Genomic DNA, 26,343 nt, shown 5'->3' on the forward strand with positions numbered 1-26,343 from the left:
AAACTTCTGTCTATCAAAGGACACTATCAATGAAGTAGAGAACTCACAGAATGGGAGAAAATATCTACAAACTGTATATAAGGGATTAATATCCAGAATACATAAAGAACTCTTGACCAACTCTTGACATCAAGAACAACTTGACCAAAAAAAGACAATCATATATTGTTGATTATGAATAATATTCTGAATACTATTCAGTCTTAAAAAGGAATGAAATTCTGACCTATGCTAAAATATGAATGAACCCTGAAAACATTGTGCCAAGTGACTGAGACACAAAAGCACAAATATTGTATGATTATATCTAGAATAGGTAAATTTGTGGAGACAAAGTAAAGTAGGGATTACTAGGGGCTGGAGGGAGGTGAGAATGGGGAGTCATTGCTTATTGGGTATAGACTTTCAGTTTGGGATGATGAAAAATTGGTAAGGGTTGCACAACACCGTGAATGTACTTAATGCCACTAAATTGTTCACTTAAAAATGCAGAAAATGGTAAATTTTATGTTATGTATATTTTCCTACAATAAAAAAAATTGTTTTAATAAGTTTCTTAGGTGGGTATATACAGGTATATACTTATTATGAGCCCCTAAACTGCAGCTATGTTTTATGTGTGTTTCAAAATTTAAAAATTTGTCTTAACAGCCTTTTAAATTCCCACAGCCATAATTTTATGTATAAAAAAGAAATGTAAATTGCTACATAAAATTAGAACTATTAGTTTTATAATTTTCTCTAAAATATTATTTTTAAAAAATTTTCAAAAATCATTTCTATTGATGTCATTAAAAGTAAATACTACATATTTCAAAATCAATTTATATTTCTTGACTAGTAAAATCTAGAAAAAATAATTACTTTAGTCAAAGAGCAATGGCTGAATATTTATGTTAAAGTCCTATCTAATCAATACTCAACTTATCCTGGATATACAAGGCTTCTTAGGGGGAGGGTGCCTGTTAATAAGTTCATGTATTCTAAAAACTCAATTTTTGTTCAATCTGAATGTTTCAATCTTTGACTACAGAGTCTTACTGCCAGAGAAGCTGTGAATTCTAGGATACAGCCTGCCGCACCAAGAAACATTAGTGGGGGACCAGAGGCAAGTACACTCAAGACATGAGTTTCTCCAGCTGCCAGTCTTAGTCTTTCAAAGCCACAGTTTTATTTTGTTTAGTTTAGCTGCGGTTGTGTGTAGGTAGGGCCGAAAGGAAACCATATCTTATCATGTTGACCAATACGCTGGTGATTTACTCACAGATAAATCCATGTCTCCCAGTCTTTTCTGTTCCTGTTCAATAACAGATTCTAATACTTTATAGTAAAGCATTTCTGCAAAACGAAAATGTTTGCTGGCAATTTCTGCATAAATAAAAGACAAAAGTCACATACAAAGAACATATTGTAGAAAGTGAGAGTCTATCCCAACCCCTGCCCACAAAATAAAATTTAAAAACCAACCAATTACTTCATAAATATGCACTTCCTATAGCTGCTGTTCCAATCATTCCTAAGATTTCTCAATTTTCTTCATGGTAACCAAGGTTACATTTTTCTAAAACAGTGAAATGGGGATCCCTGGGTGGCGCAGCGGTTTGGCGCCTGCCTTTGGCCCAGGGCGCGATCCTGGAGACCCGGGATCGAATCCCACATCGGGCTCCCGGTGCATGGAGCCTGCTTCTCCCTCTGCCTGTGTCTCTGTCTCTCTCTCTCTCTTTAACTATCATAAATGAATAAAAAAAATAAAAATAAAAATAAATAAAACAGTGAAATGAAATTTGCACTTAAAAACTGTCACAGCATTCCATTAAGAGACACTTTTTTTTTTTTTTTTTTAAGTTTGAACTGAGCAGCTCTGTGCTAAAAGGTATATATAATTGGTTTACTATTCCACTCATACTTGATTCTAATTCATGACAACAGAAAACTTCTGGAACAGGTGTGGGCATGAAACAGCTAATATCTTCTGAACTTAGTATTTTCAAGAATCATTATACTTCTAAATTTAATAAAGTCCAGTCTACAAATGAAATTAAAGATTTTGCAAACAAAGTAATCAGACATCAGTCTAAAGTTTCTCTTACAGAGAAGAGCCCAGAAACCACTTGGTTGACAGAAAAATTGGACATCTATATTCTACCCCTCAATCTAAAGTCCAAATCTTTTCTTCACATTTCTGATTCACTTACCAAGAAGACTATGTAGGTAAGCTCGTAGTTAAGTTAAAATGAGAACAAGATGGACAGTATTAAGTCTTACCTTTAGAATTACTGAAATCCTCATCTGGCTGGCAATGCTGAGAATATATTTCATACATTTCTTTCAATCTGTTGGCAATGGCCTGTGTTGGATCTCTAGAACATGTCCTAAGGAAAAAAAGAAAAGAATAAGAAATTATCCAACCAAAAGGTCCTGCCCCATCACAAAGTAATAAACTATTTACAACTCTGTAATTTTACTAACCTGTAAATATAAAATACTTTGAACAAAAACTACACACTTCCCAAATTATTCTAGGAGATTCCATACTTGCTTATCAAAAGTGTTGGTATAACCATTTTAAGCGAAAAAAATATTTCTTGTGCAGAGCTGTACCTTTACTACAGTTAAGGTTAGCATTCTTGACTGGCCCCCACCTACCCTACCCATCTGCAATCACTGGTAAACAAAATTGCCTTCAGCTGTTTCCTCAGAGGGCACTACAACCTCCATTAGGAACTCCTGGAAGAAAACAGAATGAGGTATATAAACTATATTACAGACTCCTATAAACCATTACTGGCACTCTACATCTTTTCCTCCAAAACGAGGTTTATTTCATTGTTTTTTGTTTGTTTGTTTGTTTGTTTGTTTTTTTAACTAGAAAGGCAATGTAAGTTCAATTAAGAAGCATTATACAAATTATCATCATGTGGGCCTTTGTAACATTTTTGTTTTTGTTTTTTTCCTTCAAGGATTAACATACCCTTTTAACTTGATTTTAAATATTTTTAAGGTTTAAAATTCCTAGTAGGAATTCCTGGTAGGAAAACATTATGTGAATGAATACCCAATGGCAAACCACTACAAAAGGTATGGGTTACACATGGGGCCGAGGGAGTAGGCATTCTCTTCATAGCACCCCAGGTTTCTCTCCATGAGAAGGTCAGAGGTACACTGGTGTGTATTACTGTGACATCCATTAGATAATCTAAGTTGCTTTTCCTTCAGCAAGGGTTTTGTGTGTCTGAAAAGCATTATGCTTGACCTCCAAATTTGATTGACAATTTACTGATAAGATTCATAATCTTTGAGTCACTCTGATATTTGATACATTTGCTGGGTTATGGGCCACATCTTAGAAGGCCACCGTAACTTCTGGATCCTGCATGGCAGCAAGAACCTTTGGGTCACTAAGAATTTCATTGAGCCCAAGCATCCCTTCCAATCCAGGCATTCCCACAGGAAAGCTACCTAGAAAAGATCCAATTTTGGTTCCTGATCATCATCTGGCTTCTTTCGCCCTCTGGGCTGCCTCATGTTCTTCCCTAACCTTCTTAACCATTTCTATTCTTTCTTTGATTTCTCATTCTTCACTTTTTGCTCACACTTTCTCTGATGTTTGGCAATTTTCTGTGCCCTCGGTGGAACTTCTTTCAGCAGGAGCTAGCATCTTCATCATAATCCAGTTTATAAGCAAGGGCAAGATCATGTGCTACTTCTTCCCAGTGGCCCAGAAGTCTGTGTGCTTTCCCTCACCACTTGTAAGGCTGAGCTGAATCAGGATTTATTTCAATAGCTCTGTCAGTCTTGGATGGCAGCATTTGGCTTCTGTAACTTGATGAAGACATGCTCTCTTGGCATACAGAATGGCCAAGCAAGGATTCAGCATGATGGCATCTATGAACAAGTCAATGGCTTTCTGCAGTTCACATCATTTAGAGCATCAATGGCAGCCACTTTTTTATCATTTGCCAGATCCATCATTTCCCCTGGTCACCTCTACATCATGACGCCTCATTTCTGGAGGGGTGTCAATAACTGGTTCAATCACACCTTTACTGTCAATTTCTAGACCACCTTCCTCACTTGATGGTTTGTCTGTCTTTATGTTTTCCTCTGCACTTCTTACTATCTGTTTTTTTCTTTCTTGATATCTTCTGATTTAGTTTTATGAGTAGCAGGTAATATTTTATCCTCCATGCTCTCCACCTACTCCTTCAGGAAGCACATTTCCTGTGCAGAATGCTCGGATCCTGCTTACACATTTTCACAAAGGCCTGAAGCTCGCTCACTTTGTGAGGGTCCATGGTCCAGAGGTGGTGGGAAGCCATAGGCACAGCAGAGGTTGCAGCCCCGTCCAGTTCCAGGTGCTGATGCTAGCTCAGTATGACTGTGTAGAAGTAATTATGTTTTTATCTTGATCACAGATATACATATTCATTGTAAAAGCATAGCACGTTTAGAAAATGACAAAGAAAATAAAAATCAGTAATAATCCTGCTAGACTTAGTTACTAAGTATAATATACAAGCAGAATTTTATTTAGAATTTTAATTTTTATTTAACACACAGGTACCTTTTAACAGAAAATAGGGCCAGTATTTACTGATAATATTTAACGCCACTAATGGTGTTTAAGATTAAAGAAGCTGCTACACCTGGCTAGAGATTCTAAAGAGATCTGTAAGATATGAAGACTAAGTCAGTCTTCTAAAATGTATTTATAAAATGCTTCTGTATTCCAGGTAAACAAGGTCTGAGAAACATGACTTAAGAAGAGGCCATACAGACATAGCCTACTAGGTACTAATGACAATCAAGTTTATAAGTAATGTAGACTTCATGAAAATGTAAAGGAAAATTTTAGTCAGCCTTGGTATTTAGTAAGTCCAGCTGTGAATAAGAAATTACTAAAGTATGTATATGGGGCCTTCTTATACTCTACCACCAGAAATAAAATGGGCTCCTATAGGGCCTATGTCATCAAATTCTATACGTTTTAGAACTAGGAGGGGTCTTGGAGGTAGTTTTTTCAAATAAATTTGCAAAACTATGTACAGGTCATGAGATTCAGTCTATTATGCTTTTCACTAAAAGCTCAAAGATCTTCCCAATAGTCTCAGGCAGACCAAAGGACTAAAGGCAGCTAACTCTAGAGCTTACAGAAGTTACAGTGGTTTGACATCAGTTATGAATATAACTGCTTAATCTGACCCACCCCTCATAAATTTGCTCAGGTCCAATCCTCTTTATGGAGTCCTTTGACAACTCCCATCTTTATTGATCCCGCTTTGCCTGAAATCTTAAGATAGAATAGTTGGTAACAATTTGGTGCTTTAATCTACAGTGATAGTGTTGTTAGTTACTGTCTCTCATCATATACTACATAAAAGAAATCTGAGTGCTATGGACTAAAAATTTGTGCTCCCCCTCCAAATTCCTATGTTGAAACCTAATCCCAAGTGTTATGGTGCATGGGAGGTGATTAGCTGATGAAAGTGGAGCCCTCACGAATGGGATTAGTGCCCTCCCTTGCCTCCTCACACCATGTGAAGACAGCAAAAAGACCAGGAAGCAGTTCTCACCAGATACTGCATCTTGGCACCCTGATACTACACTTGCAGCCTGTAGAACTGAGAGAAATTAATTACTGTTGTTTATAAGTCACCCCATCTATGGTCTTCTGTGGTAACAGCCGGAACAGACTAAGATATTGAGGAAAAATGATCACCTTCTATTCATACATCCCATATTACTAGGTCTTCCACAGACTAACAACAGGTCTAAGCATGCAACTGGTATATGATAAACAGTGAGTGAATTAAGGCACTAAAAGTTAAAAAATTAAAATAGAAAATGGTCAACAATCAAATCTTAGATGGCAAGAGCTCAAACTAACCTTAGTATCTGTTCCAGTTTCTCACTTGGTGCATTCCTGAGGCCTGTTAGCATGGTGTGAAGACGGCTTAAGCTGTGTGTTGCTGTAGACACTGGAGTCACACAAGGGCTGTTATCCTTCATGTACCTCACACCAGTAAGTGGTGTGGAGATTCTAAGTGCTTTAGACTAAATGGGGGATGGGGAGAAACAATATTTTAGGTCAGAATGACTTTCAATTACTTCACAAACAAGAATTTAAAACCAACCAGACTTTATCAATAAATTTTAATGATTCAAATATCACCATTCTTGTAATTTAAACATAACAATACCACTAGGAGCCACCATCCTCCATGTGAAGATGTTTGAAAGGACAATTAGTATTTTAGCCAGCTAGGAAGTTTGTCTCTTAAAAGTTAAACCTTTAAGAAGTTCCTGGGTGGCTCAGTTGGTTAAGTCTGACTTTGGCTCAGCTCATAATCCTGGGATCAAGCCCTGTGTTGGGCTCCCTGCTCAGCAGAGAATCTGCTTCTCCCTCTCCTCCTGCTTGTGCTCTCTCTCTCTCTCCCCCTCTCACTCACTCACTAATAAAATCTTTAAAAAAAAAAAAAAAGTCAAACCCTTAAGATAAGGCATAATTCCCTAGTATCCCTACTTCAAGCCAAAGCCCAAAGGCACAAATAAGCAATAAACTGTTAAGAATATCCCAGAGAAACAGAATTTTACAGTTCCCATCTACTGCTTTTTTTCTAACTACTCACAGATTCACAAAAGAAAGCTGTGAGTTAAACCTTGTCCAAATGGATTCCATGATTTAACAAAAGCCCATCTAAATAATCAAATCTGCCTCAGAGAGGTGGTACAAAACAACACTCCTGGACAAAAAAACAGCCTGACACAGAACAGCCTTCTTCAGCCTTCCTACCCCTCCTTTACCTTTAGTTACAGAAATCTCTCCATCTTCCCCTACTAAAGTAGACCTTCAGGAAAATATATTTAAGTCAACATTCTTAAATATAAATATGAAAAGTATATGACTTAATGTCTGAGATTTTAAGCATGAATGGATATGCCAGTGAAACATCTTTTCTGTTTTTTCTAATAAACTCTGAAAGGTTAAGGCAGCATAAGACTGTTTTTCAGTATTCAGGATAAACTATGTTTTCCTAGGTAGTCAGCATATTATATGCTAGAGATGGCAGTGAAAACACCTAGCAAAATTTTCACCCAGCAAAACAAACCACTCAAGTTTAATGCGATACAAACAGGCACCAAAAACTGCCCTACAGATATAAATCTATGCTTCCTCTGTGACTTAAACAGGATAGAGCCAAGACTTCCATTTGGTTTCAAAGAAGTTAATTCTGTAATTTTTTTAGGTCAGTAATATGATCTGGATAGGCTAACTACATTCAGAAGGCTGCTCCTTGCTCTACACACAGCTTTCCCTGGAGCCACCTTCTTCCCTGGATTTGACCCAGTGCTCTGCTGGGAGGGAAAAACACCTTGCATACGTACAGGAAAACCAACAGCAGCCAGCAGTGTCTCTCACCGTCCACAGGTAACAGTGCCTCTGCAAAGGGAACAAGTAGCACTACTACAAACAGCTTTCTGTCCACAGTCCTCAAAGTCAGCACGCAGCTTCTTGGTAGTACTGTTTAGTTCTTAACTTATGGCTTCCTGTGCATTTTGATCAAGAAGAGTCTTTCTTTGACTCAGGCATACTGTTATTTTTAAATATTAGGACATTCCTTCTCCAAGTAAAGACTTCTAAATTTTGGAGTGTCCCAGAGCTCTATCCTCAGACTTCTTTTATTCTATATCAGTTTATACTGCCAGGTAGCCTCTCTTCATTCCATGGCTTTAAAAGCCATCTATATCCTGATGTCTCCAGATGATACACACACAGCCCTAACCTCTGCTGTGAATTCCAATCTTGTATATCTAAACTGCCTACTCAACTTGCTAGCATACCTAAAAAGGCATCTCAAACTAACATACCATGTAATGCATACTCTGGGTTTTTTTCCCCCAGATTCACTCTTCTCCCTGAATAAATGTCAATTGTAAATATTCATGGACTGCCTACTATGTGCCAGGTGCTGAAGACAGCACTGGTCACAGCCCTCATGAAGCTTATATTCTAATACCAGTTGATGCATAACAAACAATTCTTTTTTTCCCCCTATCTTTGTATCTATTTATCTATTTATTGTCAGGCAAACAATTCTTTCTACCCACCCACTTATCTTAAGACAATGACAAATACTAAGAGGAACAGTAATTACAGAATAAGAGGGAAAGGAAGTGCTGAAGGTTGGGGAGGAAGTTGGCGGTTATTATTTTGTACAGTGGTTAGTCCACCGAAGACCCGAACGAAGGACTTAAACCCCAGGAATATCTTGAAGAAACATGTTCTAAGCAGAGGAAAGAGCAGGAGCAAAGGCTTTGAGCTGGAGTATACTCAGCGTATCTAAAGAATGAGAACAGAGGTTTATTGGGCATGAGCACAGTGAGTGAGGAGGAGAGTGGGAGGAGAGGAATTCAGAGAGGTTCACTGAAGACCTTAGAGGCCTCCGTAAGGACTTCAGCTTTCACACCATTTACACAACTGGAGTCACTGCTGTCCTCTTTCTCCCACAGCCTAGATCCAAGCCATCAGGCAATCCTGTGGGTGCCATCTCCACAATACAGCCTAAATATAACCACTGCTCTGGTCCAAACTATTGTGAGCTATCACCAGAACTACTGCAACAGCCTCTTAATTCTCTTTTTCCACCTTGCCCCTTGAAACACCTCCCCACAGAACCTTTAAACATGTCAATCAGACTGATTCAATCACACTTTCCCATAACACCTTCCTAATGGCTTTCCTTCCAATCAGAGCAAAAGCAAAAATCTTTACTACAGCTTCCAAAGCTCTGTATGGTCCACCTGTCCCTTGTGTCCCCACCCCCTCACTTTTTAATTACTCTTTCTTTCGCTCACTCATTCTATTCCTACCACATAACATTCTTACTGTTCCTCCAAAAAGCCAACCATACTCCCTTGGCTCTTGCATTCTCTGGGCTTCCAAAACACATTTCCCAGCTTTTCACATGGTTTGCTCCCTCACTTAACTTCACATCTCTGTTGATGTTACCTCCTCAGAGATGCCGTTCTCTACTGCGATACCTCTGGCAGCCCAAGGCCCACCCACCTGTCCTCCCTTTTCTCTAGAACTCTGTACTACTCTATTTTACTTGTCTTCATATATCATTATCTGATATCCTATATATTTACTTGTTTGGTTATCTATCTCCCCACATTAAAATATAAAACAGGGTGCTCGCTTCGGCAGCACATATACTAAAATACAAAACAGGATATTCATGCTGTTTCATTCACTGATGCACCCCAGGATCCAGGACATTATCTGGCATGTAGGATACCTTTAGAATGTTTGTTGAATGAATAAGCAAACCAGTCTTAAGCCTATCTTATGGGAGAGTTACCCCTTGGAATCATCCACACTGCCTCTGGAGGCACTTGTCAGAAGCTGTATATTTTCTGTGAACATCACACAATAGAAGGGAAACTCTTGATCTCCATCACCCTAAGTGTATACATGAAACAACACCATGACCCTGAAACTCAGTTTAACAGAATTTTCCTAAAAACTACAGATTCTCAGTTTCTCTAGCATTTAGATAAAGGGACCATTCCGGTCAATTGACATTTTCTATGTCTAGTATGCTCAATAATACAGACTACAGATTACTGGCCCATTTTTCCAAAACCAACAGTTATCAGCATGATACATTCATTTAAATTTATATTAAATGCTCTTTCTCTCAGAACTAATCAAAAACTTTGAAAGTTGATGTCAACAAAAATTAATCAGTAAACACAGAGACTTTTTGAATTAAGTATGACGAGCATTTTCTTTTTCATACTAGAAGTAAAATGCATGTGTGCACACACACACAATTACCAAAATGAAACGGAACCTCCGGCACATCTTCTCCTGCATTTCTGCTCTCTTGGCACTAGCCAGCTCACCTTGTCAAAGTGCTGCTGCAAGATGTTTTTCATCTGCACCCTTTCAGCAGTCTCTGTTCCTGAACCAGAATTCAGACACTTTGAGAGAGTCCCAATTTCCTCTTCAGCATCATCTCCAAGAAATATCCTTTCATCTAAATTCCCAACAGATAAAACATACTCCTCATAGGCTTTATTGATGGCTTTACTACAGGGGGAAAAAAACAAAAGAGGCGACATGTACACTCACAGAACTGCCATTTCAGTTGATATTTTAGGCTACTTATTTCATTGTTTTTAATTTACTAAGAAGTTCTCATAATTTTGTGAAAGCTAAATTGGAGATCACTGCTAATTATAAAAACTGAGGTGTATAAAACATAAGCTTGCGGGAATCCCTGGGTGGCTCAGTGGTTTGGCGCCTGCCTTTGGCCCAGGGCGTGATCCTGGAGTTCCGGGATAGAGTCCCATGTCGGGTTTCTGCATGGGGCCTGCTTCTTCCTCTGCCTGTGTCTCTGTCTCTCTCTGTGTCTCTCATGAACAAATAAATAAAATTAAAAAAAAAAATAAATAAGCTTGCTACACGGTGCTGGTCCTCCATACAGTATTTTGCTGACCGTGTTTCAGTGATGGTGGCCTGTACCAATCTGCCAGGCAAGTGCAGTTTCTAGTGATATGCTTAATTATCTTTCCTAGCTGCTCTAGGCATCTCCGAAGACTTCACTACTTCTACATTATCATTTTTAACCTATTTAACCTGTTTTGGAACTATTTCCAAAAGAAGTTATCTCAAAAACTATGATCCAAAAGCTTAACTATTAAAGCTTTAAAAAACAGCCATTCGATTTTCAATAAATTTAAAACCATATGGTTAGAGTAGCAGTTGACAAAAATTTTTTTACTGCTTTTCTATGTTTATCCCACAAGACAGTCTAAATTTCCAACGTACAAACAAAACACTAAACTCTGAGGTTTCCTAAGTACACAATTTAAAATACTAAAAGTTTGATGACAGAAGTACTCACAAACTCTCTCCAAAATTCCCAGGTTCTAAAAACCCTGTAAGATTTTCTTCTTTTCCTTTAAGGAGCTATGATGAAAGAAGAGATCCTTAAGTCATCATATTAAAACAAATCTTTCCCCAGAAAATATTTTCACATTATCTCTTTACTACTAACAAACCTTTTTTTCATAAAGTTTCCTAATATAGGGTTTCCAGAAATGTTCCTTTATTCCCTTTGCTTCCAAAACTAGACCATCATGTAAGGAACAGAGTTTCTCAATGACACAAGGTGGGTCAGAGGAAGGTTTAGAGTCCTTAGCATGAAAATCTTCAGACAGGCCTATAATGAATAAAATCACAGAACAGAGAAGTCAAGTAGCATTCAGTAAGTCAAACTGTAATACACAAAAATACAGAATCTAATCATCATGTGAGTTAGCATATAAGTATATAGGAAACAATGTACTAAGGGCCTAACCTGACTCTAAATTACCTCAAAAATAGCAAACAGAAGAAAACATAGGCAGTAATCTCTTCAACATCATCTTTAGCAACATATTTATAAATCTGTCTCCTCAAGTAAGGGAAACAAAAACAAAAAATCAACTACTGAGAGGACACCAAAACAACAAACTTCTGCATAACAAAGGTAACCATCAACAAAACAAAAAGGCAACCTAGTGAATAGGAGAAGAAATCTGTAAATGATTTATCCAATAAGGGGTTAATATCCAAAATATATAAAGAATTCATACAACTCAACACCAAAAAAACAAACAATCCGATTAAAAAATGGGCAGAGAACCTCAAGAAACATTTTTCCAAAGATATCCAAGTGGCCAACAGACACATGAAAAGATGCTCAACATGACTCATCATCATGGAAATGCAAATCAAAACCCCAGCGAGATACCACCTCACACCATTCAGAATGGCTGGTATCAAAAAAAAAAAAAAAAAAAAGAAAGAAAGAAAGAAAAAGAAAAGAAATAACAAGCAGTGGTGAGGATGTGCTGAAAAGGGAATAAACTGGTGCTGCCACTGTAGAAAACAGTATGGAATTTCCTCCAAAAATTTAAAATAGAAATACCATATGATCCAGTAATTCCACTAGTTATTTACCCAAAGAAAAGGAAGACGCTAATTCGGAAAGACATGCACCCTTATGTTTATTGCAGCATTATTTACAATAGCCAAGATATGGAAGCTACCCAAGTATCCATTAATAGATGTCTCTCTCTCTCTCTCAAACACACACACACAGGAATATTACTCAGCTGTAGAAAAAGAATGAGATCTTGCCATTTACAACAACATGGACAGACTTAGATGTATATTATGCTAGTATAGTTAAGTCAGACAGTGATAGACATGTTATTTTGCTTACACGTGGAATCTATAAAGCAAAACAAAGAAAGAAAAAACAGGTGGATCCCTGGGTGGCTCAGCAGTTTAGCGCCACCTTCAGCCCAGGGTGTGATCCTGGAGACCAGGGATCGAGTCCCTGCATGGAGCCTGCTTCTTCCTCTGCCTGTGTCTCTGCCTCTCTCTGTGTGTCTCTTATGAGTAAATAAATAAAATCTTAAAAAAAAAAAAAAAAAAAAGAAACAAAAAACAGACTCTTAAGTATAGAAAACAAACGGCTGCCAGAGGAGATGTGGATGGAGGAATGGACAAAATAGATAAAAGGAATTAAGCAATACAAACTGTTATACAAAATAACAAAAGTTATTTTGTAACTTCCAGGTGCAAAATATTAAGTCATCCCCTGACAGCCTGCTGCTGGGCCTGCTGCCGCCTGGTGGTGAGTCGCAGATGTCAGTCTCTGTTCTGTAGGATGGCTTTTGTTAAAGTTGTCAAAAATAAGGCTTGCATCAAGAGATACCAAGTAAAATTTAGGTGAAGACAAGAAGGTAACACTGATTACTATGCTCAAAAATGGTTGGTAATTTAGGATAAAAATAAGTACAACACATCCAAATACAGGATGATAGTTCACATAATCAACAGAGATATCATTTGTCAGATTACTCATGCCTGTACAGAAGAAGACATGATAGTCTGTGCAGCTCATGCTCATGAACTCCCAAAGTATGGTGTGAAGGCTGGTCTGACAAATTATGCTGACAAATTATTGTACAGACCTGCTGCTGGCCCACAGGCTTCTCAACAGGTTGGACAGGGACAAGATCTATGAAGGCCAAGTGGAAGTGACAGGAGATGAATACAATGTGGAAAGCATTGATGGTCAACCTGGTGCCTTCACCTGCTATGTGGATGCAGGGCTGGCCAGAACTACTACTGGAAATAAAGTTTTGGGGGCCCTCAAGGGAGCTGTGGATGGAGGCTTGTCTGTTGCTCAGAGTACCAAACAATTTCTTGGTTATGATGTGGAAAGTAAGGAATTCAATGCAGAAGTACATCTGAAGCACGTCATGGGTCAGATTATTGCAGATCTATTGTGTTACCTAATGGAAGAAGATGAAGATACCTACAAGGAACAACTCTGTCAATACATGAAGAACAAAGCATCTTCAGATATGGAGGAGATATAAAGAAAGCTCATGCTGCCACATGAGAGAACCCAATCTATGAGAAGAAGCCTAAGAAAGAAGTTAGAAAGAAGAGGGGGAACCACCCAAGATGTCTCTTGCCCAGAAGAAATATTAGGTAGCTCAGAAGACAAGCTTCCTTAGAGCTCAGGAGCAGGCTGCTGGAAGCTAATAAACCAAACCACAATTTCTATGAATATTTTTCAGATAAAGACAATAATAAACTTATTTATCATGCAGCTAAAATAAAATAAGTGAGTCACGGAGACGAAAAGTACAACATAAAGAACACAGTCAATAATATTGTAATAACACTGTATGGTGACAGTGAGTACACTTACTGTGGTGAGTGCTGGGTCGTGTAAAGAATTGTCGAATTACTGTTATACACTTGAAGCTAATGTGACATTGTATGTTAATTATACTTAAAAATTAAAAAATAGCAAATAGGTAAAGTGTATCACTACTCAAAAGATTTCAGTTATTCAATTATTTATCTGGAGAAACTTAAAGAAAAAAACCTAGAGAAACAATTTTAGTATATTGCTGTAAGATCTAAAAAACATTAAAAAAACCCATAAAAATAAAATATAACTTTGCAAATATGTCTGACATTAAAATAAAAAATACAACTTTGAAAAAAATTACTATTCAAAGTACATACTGCTTATATGCTTTCATTTCATTATACTGGATGCATCTAACATATTGATTTACAGCTTATTCTTGACCTAGACTCAGTATAAGAAAAACTAAATAAGAAGGGAAAAAATGAAAAGCAGCCAATAAATAGAAACCTGAAAGGGAGTTAGGAAGGAAATGAGAGAAAAAAAATAATAAATTAAAAACATTAAACTTACCAAAGCAGGAGCAACTGGTAACTAACTCCACTAACTTTAAAAATCTACCTTGAGAGTTGAACAAGTTAAAATTCTAATTGTAACCACCCCAAAATTGAAAATCACTCAGAATCCTATCATGGTATTATTTAAATAGCATTATATACTAGCTCAATAAATACTGTTTAATATTTATAATATTAAAAATATATTTATAATATTGTCTATAAGTTATGATTTGGTTTCTTCCTGTGTATCATTCATAGAAATCATATACCTTTAAAACCTGCTAAAATGCATTATCAAAGTAATAATGTTTACCCATCCTTTAGTTTAAGAACTAAAAATTCATTTTACTTATTTACAACTGTAACTACTCCTCTTCTGGAAAAAATGTGAAATGAAGATTATTTCAATAAATCCATTTTGAGCTCCTACTGTGTGTCAGGCCCAAAGCCTGGCAACACAGAAGAATATCAGTTTTAATGTCAATTTGCTACTCTGGGTTTTTAAATCCCTTTTTCTTGTTGAGTATATATATTGCAGAAACTTCTAAAATTGTCATGTAAGACTTTACACTTCATAATATTTGCAATTGCCTTTTCCATAAATATTTTTACAGAGATCTCAACTCCTAGCGATAAGTACTCTAGATAACAACTTTTCAAGGCACTTATGTTCTCCGATGCTAAGAAACCTGTAGTATGTGTACAACTCCCAAGAGTAAACACAATGTAGAAATGTCAGTAGTCCAATAAGCTCCAGCTTATAATCTTACCTTTAAAATTAGGGTTCACCAATTCTTTACGATTGGAACACTGAAGGGCATTTCCATAAACCAAGTCCAAAGCACACAGCAGAAGATGATAAGAATTGACCAAATCATCACTAATCATGGGGAAATTACCTACAGGAATGTAAACAGTTATCGAGTATATTTGCATCAACTTTATAACATTTTAAAAGTAATTTCTTCCTTTAATTAAGATGACATTATACAAGACTGTATCAAAGCTGACTCAAAAGCTACATGAAGTGTTCTGGCGAATTTACATTTTGAAACATTACCCTTAAAGTCTAATAAATTTCTAGGGGTGTAATGAAACCAAAAGTTTACTAAGAAGGACATTCATTCACTCAATATTCATTAAATAAGCATTAAATCCTTAGTAGCTAACCAAAATTTTATCACTGGCTTTTTTCTTTGAAAATTCTAAACAACTTTATAAATTATCTCAAACTATAGAAAATGCTTTTATGTGAAAATATTTTTCTGTCAAGAAAATTAATAGATATTGTACACGTGAAACTAATTAACATTATATGTTACCTATACTGGAATTAAAATTTAAAACAACTAATTGAGAACAAAGTAAAAAAATAAAAATATATGGAGATAAACAATGGTCCAACATCTTTGGGATGCACAAAAAGCAGTTCTAAGAGGGAAACTCATTAAATAAAAAAAAAAAAAAAAAAAAAAGATTAGTAGAAACACTTGGATGGGAACTGAAAAATGAGTTTTTCATGTATATACTTTAAAAAGACCAGAACCTATCATCAGACTCCTAACAGTAACATTTTAGATATTTTCTACATAATAATACAAACTCATACAAATTAATGCCACAGTATAACAATGAAAGATATTTAGGTCTAGAGCTAATATCCCAGAAATAATGCAGATGCATGGTAAGAAAGAAAACAAAACAAAACAAAACAAAACAAAACTCAAACCTATAGAAACATGTTTCTGCAATGCTAGTTTAACACTGAAATCAGTCTTTATAGGCAGGTAAACAGTATATATTCTTAGAAATTAAGAAATTCTTCTAGATTTCTAACTTTGAGCATATCCCTTTTCTGATTAAACACTACATATACATGCTTCCTACTGACTTTACATTCTTGTATCATCACATGAATTCAAGTTTAATGCTAATATACATCTAAGGAATTATTTCTAAACCTGAACATTTTCACACGTAATGCCTGCCCAAATGCATGCAGACACACACACACACACACACACACACACACACACACTTTGTTTCAGGCTTTTTTCCCCTCTCTTTTCTTCCAAAGAAAGTTACCACTTACCTCCATGTATCAGGATAATTCTTTTTGTATAGATGAAAACATTCAACAAATGAACTTACATGAATTAAAGAGAATTTTTTTTTCTGTTGTCAGAAAGGCAAATGATAATTAATAGGTTAAGTTTTGCACTGATACAACCAAACTAACTTGTTTGGTTCCACTATAAAGATGTTTAATGTTAAAATATACTCAGTTTCTCAAATGTAAAACAGGAAGCAGCACCTACTGGTTGCAAGCTACAAAGCCCATCACATTGACAAGCCTAAACTTGTCAGTGCTTTGTACTTGCCATAAAGGAAAAAAACAGCAGCACTGTAACTTCTAACAAAAAACTGAAAGGCCCCTAAAGATCAGAATCTTAAACTCCAGGACTGTCCCAATGTGACATACTTTACATTTCAAATACTGAGTTTAGAAATAAATCTCACTTTGTAAGATAAGTTACCTTTCAAACAACAAAGATAACTTGTTTCAACTCCAAGGTTGGCTTATTTATCAGGAACGAGGAGATTGGAGATTATAAAACAGGAAGTGGCACCAATTGGTCTTCAGACCACAAAGCCCTTCATGATGACAAGCCCAAACCTGTCACTACTCTATACTTGCTACAGGAAGTCAACAAAGATAACAGCAGAAAGTTGGCTTATGTATCAGGAATGAGATAATCTGGGATTGCCCATATGCTGCAGAGAAAGCCATGAGAAAGGTGCCTATAAAAGAGTACAACTCTCTCCAAATAACTAAATTGAGAACTGAATAAAACTAATGAAATGACTTTATTAGAAAAAGATTCTACTGAATCATAAAAGATCAGTGTCAGACAGTGAGGAGACAGACTCTTCAGATTAAATAATTATAAACTGAATTAATAATAAAACTGAAACACTGAGTTAACTGCAGAGACAAAAAATATGCTACTCCAAGTGATCAAGTGAGACCAAAATGTAAACAAGGACAATAAAATTCTTTTTAAATAGTTTATATGGTACCAAACACATTCATTCCTAGGTACACATACACCATAAGAGATATAAACAAAGCAGATAAAAATCTCAGAAGTCAGATATACCTGCCCAAAATCAAATGACAAGATTAATACTATATGTAATACCAGCCACAGCAAGCTAAAAGTGACAGCAAGGGTGACTGCCACTAGGAGAACAGTTTATAGGCTCTTACACTTTTATTTTGTACCACTTAACATATCACCTTTATCTCCACTAAAGAAACATCTCAGTGTGATGGAAAACAAAATAACGAACAGCTTATTTTTGGCAGAAGAAAGATTTTTCTTTTCAATCAACCACGTAGCTCAGGGAAAAAGGGTGAGCTCTCACTTAACTAGCTAGAGAGGATCAGACATATCAAACCCCAAGACCAATGGAGTGACACTTTCTTGCCAGAGGGCCTTTGCATCGGCATGAAACAGAGAGCTAGATCTGGGTTTAAACTTGAGCTCTGTTCCTAGTTTTTGGGCCTCACTTACCTAATCTTAAAAGTAAATAATTTGGGGTACTTGATCTAATTACGAGAATCTCTTATATTTATGAAATTCCTTTCAGCTCTATGATTCTTTGATTATAACTTTGTGTTTTATTGGGCTTTTGTAGTAGCAAAAGCATTCTACATAGTCCATGTAATTAATGTAACTGTATTTCCTTTTCTTATTTAGGTTACTAAGAATCATTTCTACATAGAAATACAGAGGACCAAAAACAAACAAAAAACATTTTTCAATGAATATAGACCTTGGTTAAGTTAAGGGAGATGAGAAGAGGGAGAAAATAAATTGTATTCAAAGGCATTTGAGCAAGCATATTTATCTGAACAAGATGCAAAAAGCAATCTGAACTATACATGCTGAGGATGAGCAGTCACGAAAAACACATCTCAAGACACCAGTACAAACCAAATGTGTTTTCAGTCTGTAACTCAGAGGAATAGCTTTGGGTGGCAAAGATGTTAAGTAAGAACAAAAATAAAGGACTTTCCACTTAATAAAAGAAGTTTTGGATATTACATAAAGAAATTCAAAAGACTTTTATGAAAATGTAATACTTAAAAACAAATCTGAGATTAAAACCCTTGAGAAATTTTTCAATGAGCATCTTTCCCTGATACACATTACAGGTTGACAAAATAATATCTGAACACATAGATAAATATTGTTCTGTCTTACCTTTTGCATATATAAAGAGCACCCAACAAAAATGGAAAACTTCAGACACGGTACAGGGCTGTCGCCTTTGGGGGAGGGAAAAAAAGTCATGAGATAAATTCATTGTAAGTATTCAAAAAAGACATCACAAATGACTATAAAGTATGTGAAAAACCAAACCCACAGTTAATGGGAGTGAGAACAAATTCCCTTCACACAGAAAACATATAAGAAGTTCTGTTCCAACCAAATTCTGGTAAGGACAAAGCCAGGGAAAGAGCTCATCTCAGAAAAAAGAAAATTCTCAAGAACTATAAAACAGTTCAAGGTCAAAACAGGTAAGGTAGGAAATGAGTAACAACAGTTCTTTTTTTTTTTTTTTTAAGATTTTATTTATTTATTCATGAGAGACAGAGAGGGGCAGAGACACAGGCAGAGGGAGATGCAGGCTCCATGCAGGGAGCCCGATGTGGGACTCGATCTGGGACCCCGGTGGGCTGAAGGCAGCTAAACTGCTGAGCCACCCGGGGTGCCCAACAACAGTTCTTTTGATGATGTGAGCAAGGCTAATGCTGCTTTCAGGCCCTTGTATACAATTGGATAATTTCCCTTTTTTTCCCCCTTTTCATAGCTGATGAGCTGTAAACTCTCCCTCCCAAAAGACATTCCAGTTTACATCAAATCACTACAGGACTATTTAATGTAGATTCTGGGCTTCCTAGGACTCCTTATTCTTTAAGGCTATCCGTTGTATTTTGCCAAGCTGTCTGCTGCAGGGAGTTTCAGACCTTTTTTAAGCTCTTGGCTTTTCTGCCAGAATCTCTGCCAATGTTTAGATATCTGTGGTCTCCACATCCCAACAAGGAGCTCTCAGGAGAAGAATCAGGACACTGGGGTTTAGTTCCCCCACTTTCCCCTTGAGGCACACTTGTTCTCCATGTGCCTCAGTCTCTTCATCTGCTGAATGATTATTCCACTTGGGCATAGTTTTGTACTTCAGTCACCAGTCCATGGTAAGGATTAAATGTCAAAGTGGCTTCCCAGGGTGCCTGGGGGGCTCAGTCAGTAAAGTGTCTGACTCTTGATTTCTGCTCAGATCATGTACGCAGAGTTGTGAGACTGAGCCCTGGGTCGGGTTCCATGCATAGCACAGTCTGCTTGAGACTCTCTCTCCCTCTGCCCCTCCCCACATTCGTGCATGCTTGCTCTAAGATAAATAAATAAAATCTTTAAATAAATAGATAAATAAAAGTGGCCTCCCTACCATAGGCACATGAGAATCCAGTTTTAACGCCTACCAAGATAAAGATTAAAAAGTCAAACTTTTTGGCTTAACACACAAGCCGCTCTAAAAACTGAATCTTCGGGGGATCCCTGGTTTTGGCACCTGCCTCTGACCCAGCGTGTGATTCTAGAGTCCTGGGATCAGGTCCCACATTGGGCTCCCTGTGTGAAGCCTGCTTCTCCTTCTGCCTGTGTCTCTGCCTCTCTCTCTCGCTCTCTGTGTCTCTCATGAATAAATAAATAAAATCTTAAAAAAAAAAAAAAAAAAAAGCCTGAATCTTCAACTTGAGAACCCTAGAACTTAACCTACTGGCCAAATTGCCACTTCCGGTGTATTCCTTCTTTATCCTCTGTAACAAAGGCTCTATCTACCCATTCACCCATTGAAATCCTATCCATTGTTCCTTTCTTCACAGAATGTTACCTGCCTGGCTCATGTACAGTGGTTTAACTTTGCCTCAAAAGTTGCATGTTTCTGTTATCTTTCACATTTATACATGCCTCCGCTCCACAACTATACTGTAAGCTCTCAAAAGGCAATGGCTGTGGGTGTTTGGTGTCTGGTTTTTTTCTTTTAAAGACTCATGTCCTGGGGCACCTGGGTGGCTTAGTCAGTTAAGAATTCAACTATGGATTTTGGCTCAGATCATGACCTCAGGGTCATAGGCTCTGCACTGGGCATGGTGCCTGCTAAGATTCTCTCTCTGCCTCTGCTCTCTCTCTCAAAAATAAATAAATACTTGTGTCCTACAGAATACCTAACAATGTACTTTGCATAGTAAGTTCTCAATAAATACCCAGTGACAAACACTCAAAGTGTGTGTGAGATGTAGTACAGAGTCTTGTGAAGCACAATAGCTCCACACTTAATTGTGTGACCCTGACCAAATTACCTGACCTCTCAAGGGCTTATGTTCTTCTACCTGTACAACATCAACCTCATACAGTTTCATAGGGATTCACTTACATAATGCAGGTTTAGGTCTTAAACAGTCCCCATAATAAATGCTCAGTAAATGGTATACATTATTACCATTAGTCAAAAGTACTAATAAATGTATACAGAGTGATCTAAATGTAAATTTTTAAAAAACAAAGCTATCTTAGAATTTTCTTAACTGCAATTAGGCAGTATACATACCCCAATAAATATCAAAGCAAGTACAATCTAAAATCATTTTCTACAACTCTCCAAAGAAGATATTCTGTATCTTTCTGTAAAGGATGACATCAGCCTCACTCAGACTTAAAACAAAGCATCTATCCAAACTATAAGCAAACTAGAGCAGCTGCTTCCATATTAGTGGGGTCACCTATCTAAGAAAGTACATAGTTTGTTTTATTTTTAAAAGCTGCTCACTTACTGTAAATACCCTTCACAAAAATTTTATATTGAAGGAGAGGCAAAAAAAAAAAAAAAAAAGAAAGAAAAAGAAAAGAAAGAAAGAAAGAAAGAAGAAGAGAGGCAAACATTATTTGTTCAATTATAATAACTCTTTTTCCCCAACTTTTCTTGTCAAGATTGTTCTAATTCTACTTTGAGAACAATTTCCATTTCTACTTTATGAAAAAGTGTTCATGATAAAGAATTTGTATACCATGACTGTCTTTATCTGCCAGGAAAGATGGAAAACGCTGAGCCAGAGTAAGTTTATAGATTTTGCAGACATGATCAGAAAGCACAAATTCATAATATTTTCAGCTCCCTTATTTTCCCCCCATCCAGTTTCCCTACTCTTTTTTTTTTTAATGATTTTAGATTTTGTGTTTTTTTTTTTAAGATTTTATTTATTTTCATGAGAGACACACACATACACACACACACACACACAGAGGCAGAGACACAGGCAGAGGGAGAAGCAGGCCCCATGCAGGGAGCCTGACAGACTCAATCCTGGGTCTCCAGGATCAGGCCCTGGGCTGAAGGTGGCGCTAAACCTCTGAGCCACCCAGGCTGCCCAAGTTTCTCTACACTTGATTGACTGTCAACTTCAAAATACACACTGAAGCCAGTTCAGAGGGGATTTACCTGTTATTCAGCTGGACAAAAAAGTCAAATAATAGAAATAGTCAACACAGACAATAACAGAAAATTAAGGAGTCAGATTCTATACTCAGGTGACTAAGTGCTGAAAATATTTAAGGTCTCACTTTTGCATTTTTGGGTACTTCAGTGAAAAGGGCAAGTTTATTGAAACAGTAATTCCATGCATTTTGCAATGTGAAGGAAGCCAAATTCTTCATGGCTAACATGCAATGAAAGCAAGAAATTATTATTAAAAGAGAGCTGCTGGAAAGAGATTATTTTTTTTTAAAGATTTTATTTATTTATTCATGAGAGATACACAGAGACAGAGAGAGAGAGAGAGATTGGCAGAGACACAGGAGGAGGGAGAAGCAGGCTCCATGCAGGGAGCCCGACGTGGGACTCGATCCTGGGTATCCAGGATCAGGCCCTGGGCTGAAGGCGGCACTAAACCGCTGAGCCACCCAGGCTGCCCAGAAAAAGAGATTATTTTTGAAATCGCATTTGTTTTTTTAAGACTAGCAAAATCGGGGCATCTGGGTGGCTCAATCAGTTATGAGACCAAATCTTGATTTTGGCTCAGGTCATGGCTTCACCAGTTGTGAGGCTGGGCCCCAGAGTGGCCTCTTCACCTGCCTCCTTGCCTCCTTACTGGGCAAAGAGCCTGCTTGAGATTCTCTCTGCCCCTCCCCCCACCTCACATACATATACTTTCTCTCTCTCTCTAAAAACAAACAAACAACTAGCAAAATAAGCGGAGGAGCACAAACTGAGAGATCAAAACTGTAGCACAGATAAAATATATGTATACGTATTCCTGACGAACAAATACAAAAACATACCGCTGTTTTCTTCCTCTCTGTTGACGGGGCTGCTCCTCTTGAGGATATTTAAAAATGTCCTGAAAAATGGGTTCATATTTCTTAAAAATTACCGCTGAAACAGTGAAGTTTCTTTCTAATCTCTCGGTACGTTCTCTGAAATGTGGGGGGAGATTTGCCATGTCTTCCCACTTCTTCATCTTGTTAAAAAATTCAATTAAGCTGATATTAAAAATAAAGAGAGATATTTTCAACATTAACAAGATAGAGTACACAAATGTAATTACATCAAAATTTAACTCATTAAGCTATATTACTTTGAGACAGTGATAAATATCACAACTCATGTCTCTGATTAGCTTCATCTCTTACAGACTGGTTTATTTCTCTGATTTTCCTAATCTGTTTTTTTCTGAGGTTATCCAAGGGTTTTATTTTTTAAATTATGAAATATATAAAAGTACAAAATAATTAATCAGAGTAATGTAACCGACACTTATGTACCCAACTGCCAGATTTAACAAACATTCACATACTAAATAAATTTTGCCGTGTTGGCTTTAGGTTCTACAGAAACTGCCAAATTCCCACTTTGTCCTCCTTCCCAAACTCTCCTCTGACTGCTCTGCCTCCTCAAAGATCACCACCATTCTAAAGTTAGTCCGAATCCTTCCCATCCATGTTTTTATACTTACTATCTAATGTAGTTACAATACAGGTCTACATGTATCCATAAACACTATGTAGTATCTTTTGTATGTGTAGTTTTAAGATTTTACATAAATAGTATCATACTATATAAGTGGCATTCTGCAACTTGCTTTTTCATTCAATATTTCTGAAATTAACATTGATACATGCAGATCTCCTTCATTTTAACTATTAAAAATATTCTTTAATAAATAATAGTGAAAGGGAATATAAGGGAAGGGAGAAGAAATGTGTGGGAAATATCAGAAAGGGAGACAGAACGTAAAGACTGCTAACTCTGGGAAACGAACTACGGGTGGTAGAAGGGGAGGAGGGCGGGGGGTGGGAGTGAATGGGTGACGGGCACTGGGGATTATTCTGTATGTTAGTAAATTGAACACCAATAAAAAATAAATTAAAAAAAATATTCTTTAGTATGAACTACCATGATTTTTTGCATTGGTTTCCCAACCAATGGAAATTGAGGCTTCTAATTTTACATTCTGACCAAAAAAATGCTGTAATCAATACATCCTTGTAGATGTATGTAAGAGCTTCTTTAGGAACCACACCAATAAGTAGAAGTGCTAAGTCAGAGACTGTGCATCTTCAGCTCGACCAGATATGGCTGAATTTCCCATTTAAGTGGCCATGGCAATTTATACTCTCACCAAGTACATCAGCAACATAGAGCTCCCATTTCTCTGAATAATGACCAAATAATGACCAAAGGTTTTATCAGACTCCAAATTTCCCCAATTTGAAGAGAATGACAGTTACTTTGTTTTTTACTTTGAACTTCCTTGATTTCTAGTGAAATTGAGCGTCTTTACATATATACTCACATATAGGTATGTGAGTTTTGACCTTTGTGAAATCATTCTTTACCCACTTTTAGTAGTTGTTTGTCAATCATGCAACCATTTGTTACTAGTTCTTTATATAATCCTGGATACTGACCTTTTCAGTTATACATACTGTAAATATCTTCTCCCAATATACTCTTTGTTTTTAATCCATTTTAGTCCATTATGGCAGTAAATAATCTGAACCCAGAGGTAAAAATTTAAAGATAGAAACTGAGTTTTTAAAATGGAAATACAACTGAAGCCTAGGACTGTATTACTTGCATTAAAATATTGGGTAAGTTCAATTTACTATTGTTTATGATGAAGATTCTATAATTTGACCTTTGCTTCTAAAGTTCCTTATCTGTCACTTAACTGGATTACTCTGCCTCCACTTTTCGTCTCCATAATGATTTTATTTTTGCACCTTATTTAAGTCCACTTATGCAGGTTTACAGCCCAGGTATTCAACTCTTTATGCACTGCCTCTTGTCCTTAGGCCTAAATATAACTCAGGATGGAGCTCAAGGTTAAGAAATAGACTACAGCTAAAATATTACATTTCTTGTTAATTAGTCTAATATTGATCAGACTAATTAAGTGATTAATTAGTGATTTTTTAAACTATTAGGTACATAAATTTTGACAGTGGTATTCTCCCAACAAAGTGCCAAATATCCTTTTTCCATCAATCCTTAGTGAATCATAAAAGAAAATTCACCCAAAAGGCATAAATAATAATCAATTCAATTATACAACAGATAGAAAAACGATTTCTTTCTGCCTCTTCTTTAAAACATCATTTGACTCTTCCAATAATCATAATACTGTTGCTTATCCCTCAACGAAAAGGAGAGGTATTTACACATTCCATATAGTAAAATACAAATTCTGTCCATGCAGTTCTAAGTTTAATACTGTATTTTATTAACCTTTGCAATTTAGAGTACTTCCTAAAGTTTCTCAATATCCTTATTTAGAATTCTCCCAACACTGTGCAATGGTAAATCATAATGTTTAACAGCAAACTCTTTATAAAATTGCCTAACACATTAAAATTTCAATAGTTTTCGCCAAAGAAGTATAATATAATAGATACTAACTTAGATGTGGTAAAGGGAAACCATGACCTAGTTTCTAAATTCAGCACTCTATAGATACAAACACCCAGGAGATAATGAACAAAGAGAATTCTTACTAACACTATGATTTTGGGGCTTTCATATTTGTCATTCTCTAGTTTTCAAACTCTGATATAGTTACCTCTGCTCTGAACATCTCAGGATTCTAGTTAAAGATACATAGTTTCCTTCAACTGTCCCTTTGCTTACAGTTGGCACAGATTTTCTGCAAGCCACATATAAGGCACATGCTAACCAGTGAAGATCATTTCCCTGTAAAATAAAAGAAAATTGATGTTTAGTTAACCAGCTATATAAACATTTCCATATAAACAACTTTTTAGGGTAGCCCCCGGTGGCTTAGTGGTTTGGCGCGCCGCCTTGGGCCCAGGGCGTGATCCTGGAGACCCGGGATCGAGTCCCACGACATGCTCCCTGCATGGACCCTGCTTCTCCCTCTACCTGTCTCTCTCTCTGTCTCTAATAAATAAATAAAATCTTAAAAAAAAAAACCCAAAACTTTTTAGATTAAACTCTTTAGATTAAACAAAAGGTGCTATTTTAGGTTTGTGGGAAACTGTATTTTCAATGATGGCTGTAGCCCATGTGCTCCTTATACTATATATTGACATTTTCACATTGAGAGACAGGAATCTGTGTTTTGTTCCCTCATTTTCAATTGTGTTAACTAATAGAGTAGGTGAAAATGATGCTCTGTAACTTGCGAGATCATAAAGGGCAATAAAGATTCTATCTGGTTCACTCTCTCAGCACATGTGCCTTGGGTGTCCCAGTGTGGGATAAATTAACAGTCACAGAGACTCGATTTTCTCATCTGAGGACTGTGAGAATGAAATGAGTTGCAAGCTTAAAGCACAGGAAACACAAGAAATCAAAAGGTAAAATTCTATAACCAATATTCTGTATTAAATGTTGTATGAGGGGTGCCTGGATGGCTTGGTCGGTTAATCGTCCTGCCTTCAGCTCAGATCACACAATCTCAGGGTCCTCGG

At 36.7% G+C, this 26,343-nt stretch overlaps 1 protein-coding gene and 2 pseudogenes across 3 annotated transcripts in view; 1 reads left to right on the top strand and 2 right to left on the bottom strand.

The window, feature by feature from the left end:
• RBL2 (RB transcriptional corepressor like 2) overlaps positions 1–26,343 on the bottom strand; it is a 51,331-nt gene that overhangs the window by 22,649 nt on the left and 2,339 nt on the right. For 2 of the 3 annotated variants that reach the window (XM_025447992.3, XM_035713650.2), the window contains exons 2-11: positions 25,473–25,603; positions 22,693–22,893; positions 18,562–18,626; positions 15,061–15,189; positions 11,071–11,231; positions 10,914–10,978; positions 9,910–10,096; positions 5,888–6,054; positions 2,266–2,372; positions 1,265–1,368 (exon numbers count right to left, since the gene is read on the bottom strand). In XM_025447992.3, coding sequence (XP_025303777.1) covers positions 1,265–1,368; positions 2,266–2,372; positions 5,888–6,054; positions 9,910–10,096; positions 10,914–10,978; positions 11,071–11,231; positions 15,061–15,189; positions 18,562–18,626; positions 22,693–22,893; positions 25,473–25,603 — 1,317 coding nt within the window. Of the gene's footprint in view, positions 1–1,264; positions 1,369–2,265; positions 2,373–5,887; positions 6,055–9,909; positions 10,097–10,913; positions 10,979–11,070; positions 11,232–15,060; positions 15,190–18,561; positions 18,627–22,692; positions 22,894–24,321; positions 24,341–25,472; positions 25,604–26,343 lie in introns of those variants that run through there. The other variant, XM_035713651.2, reaches the window with a different exon arrangement.
• Positions 2,379–5,881, bottom strand: LOC112660468 (hsc70-interacting protein-like; annotated as a pseudogene).
• Positions 12,698–13,615, top strand: LOC112660471 (60S ribosomal protein L5-like; annotated as a pseudogene).

Source organism: Canis lupus, chromosome 2 (assembly GCF_003254725.2).
Source record: "Canis lupus dingo isolate Sandy chromosome 2, ASM325472v2, whole genome shotgun sequence".
Classification (NCBI taxonomy): Eukaryota; Metazoa; Chordata; class Mammalia; order Carnivora; family Canidae; genus Canis; species Canis lupus.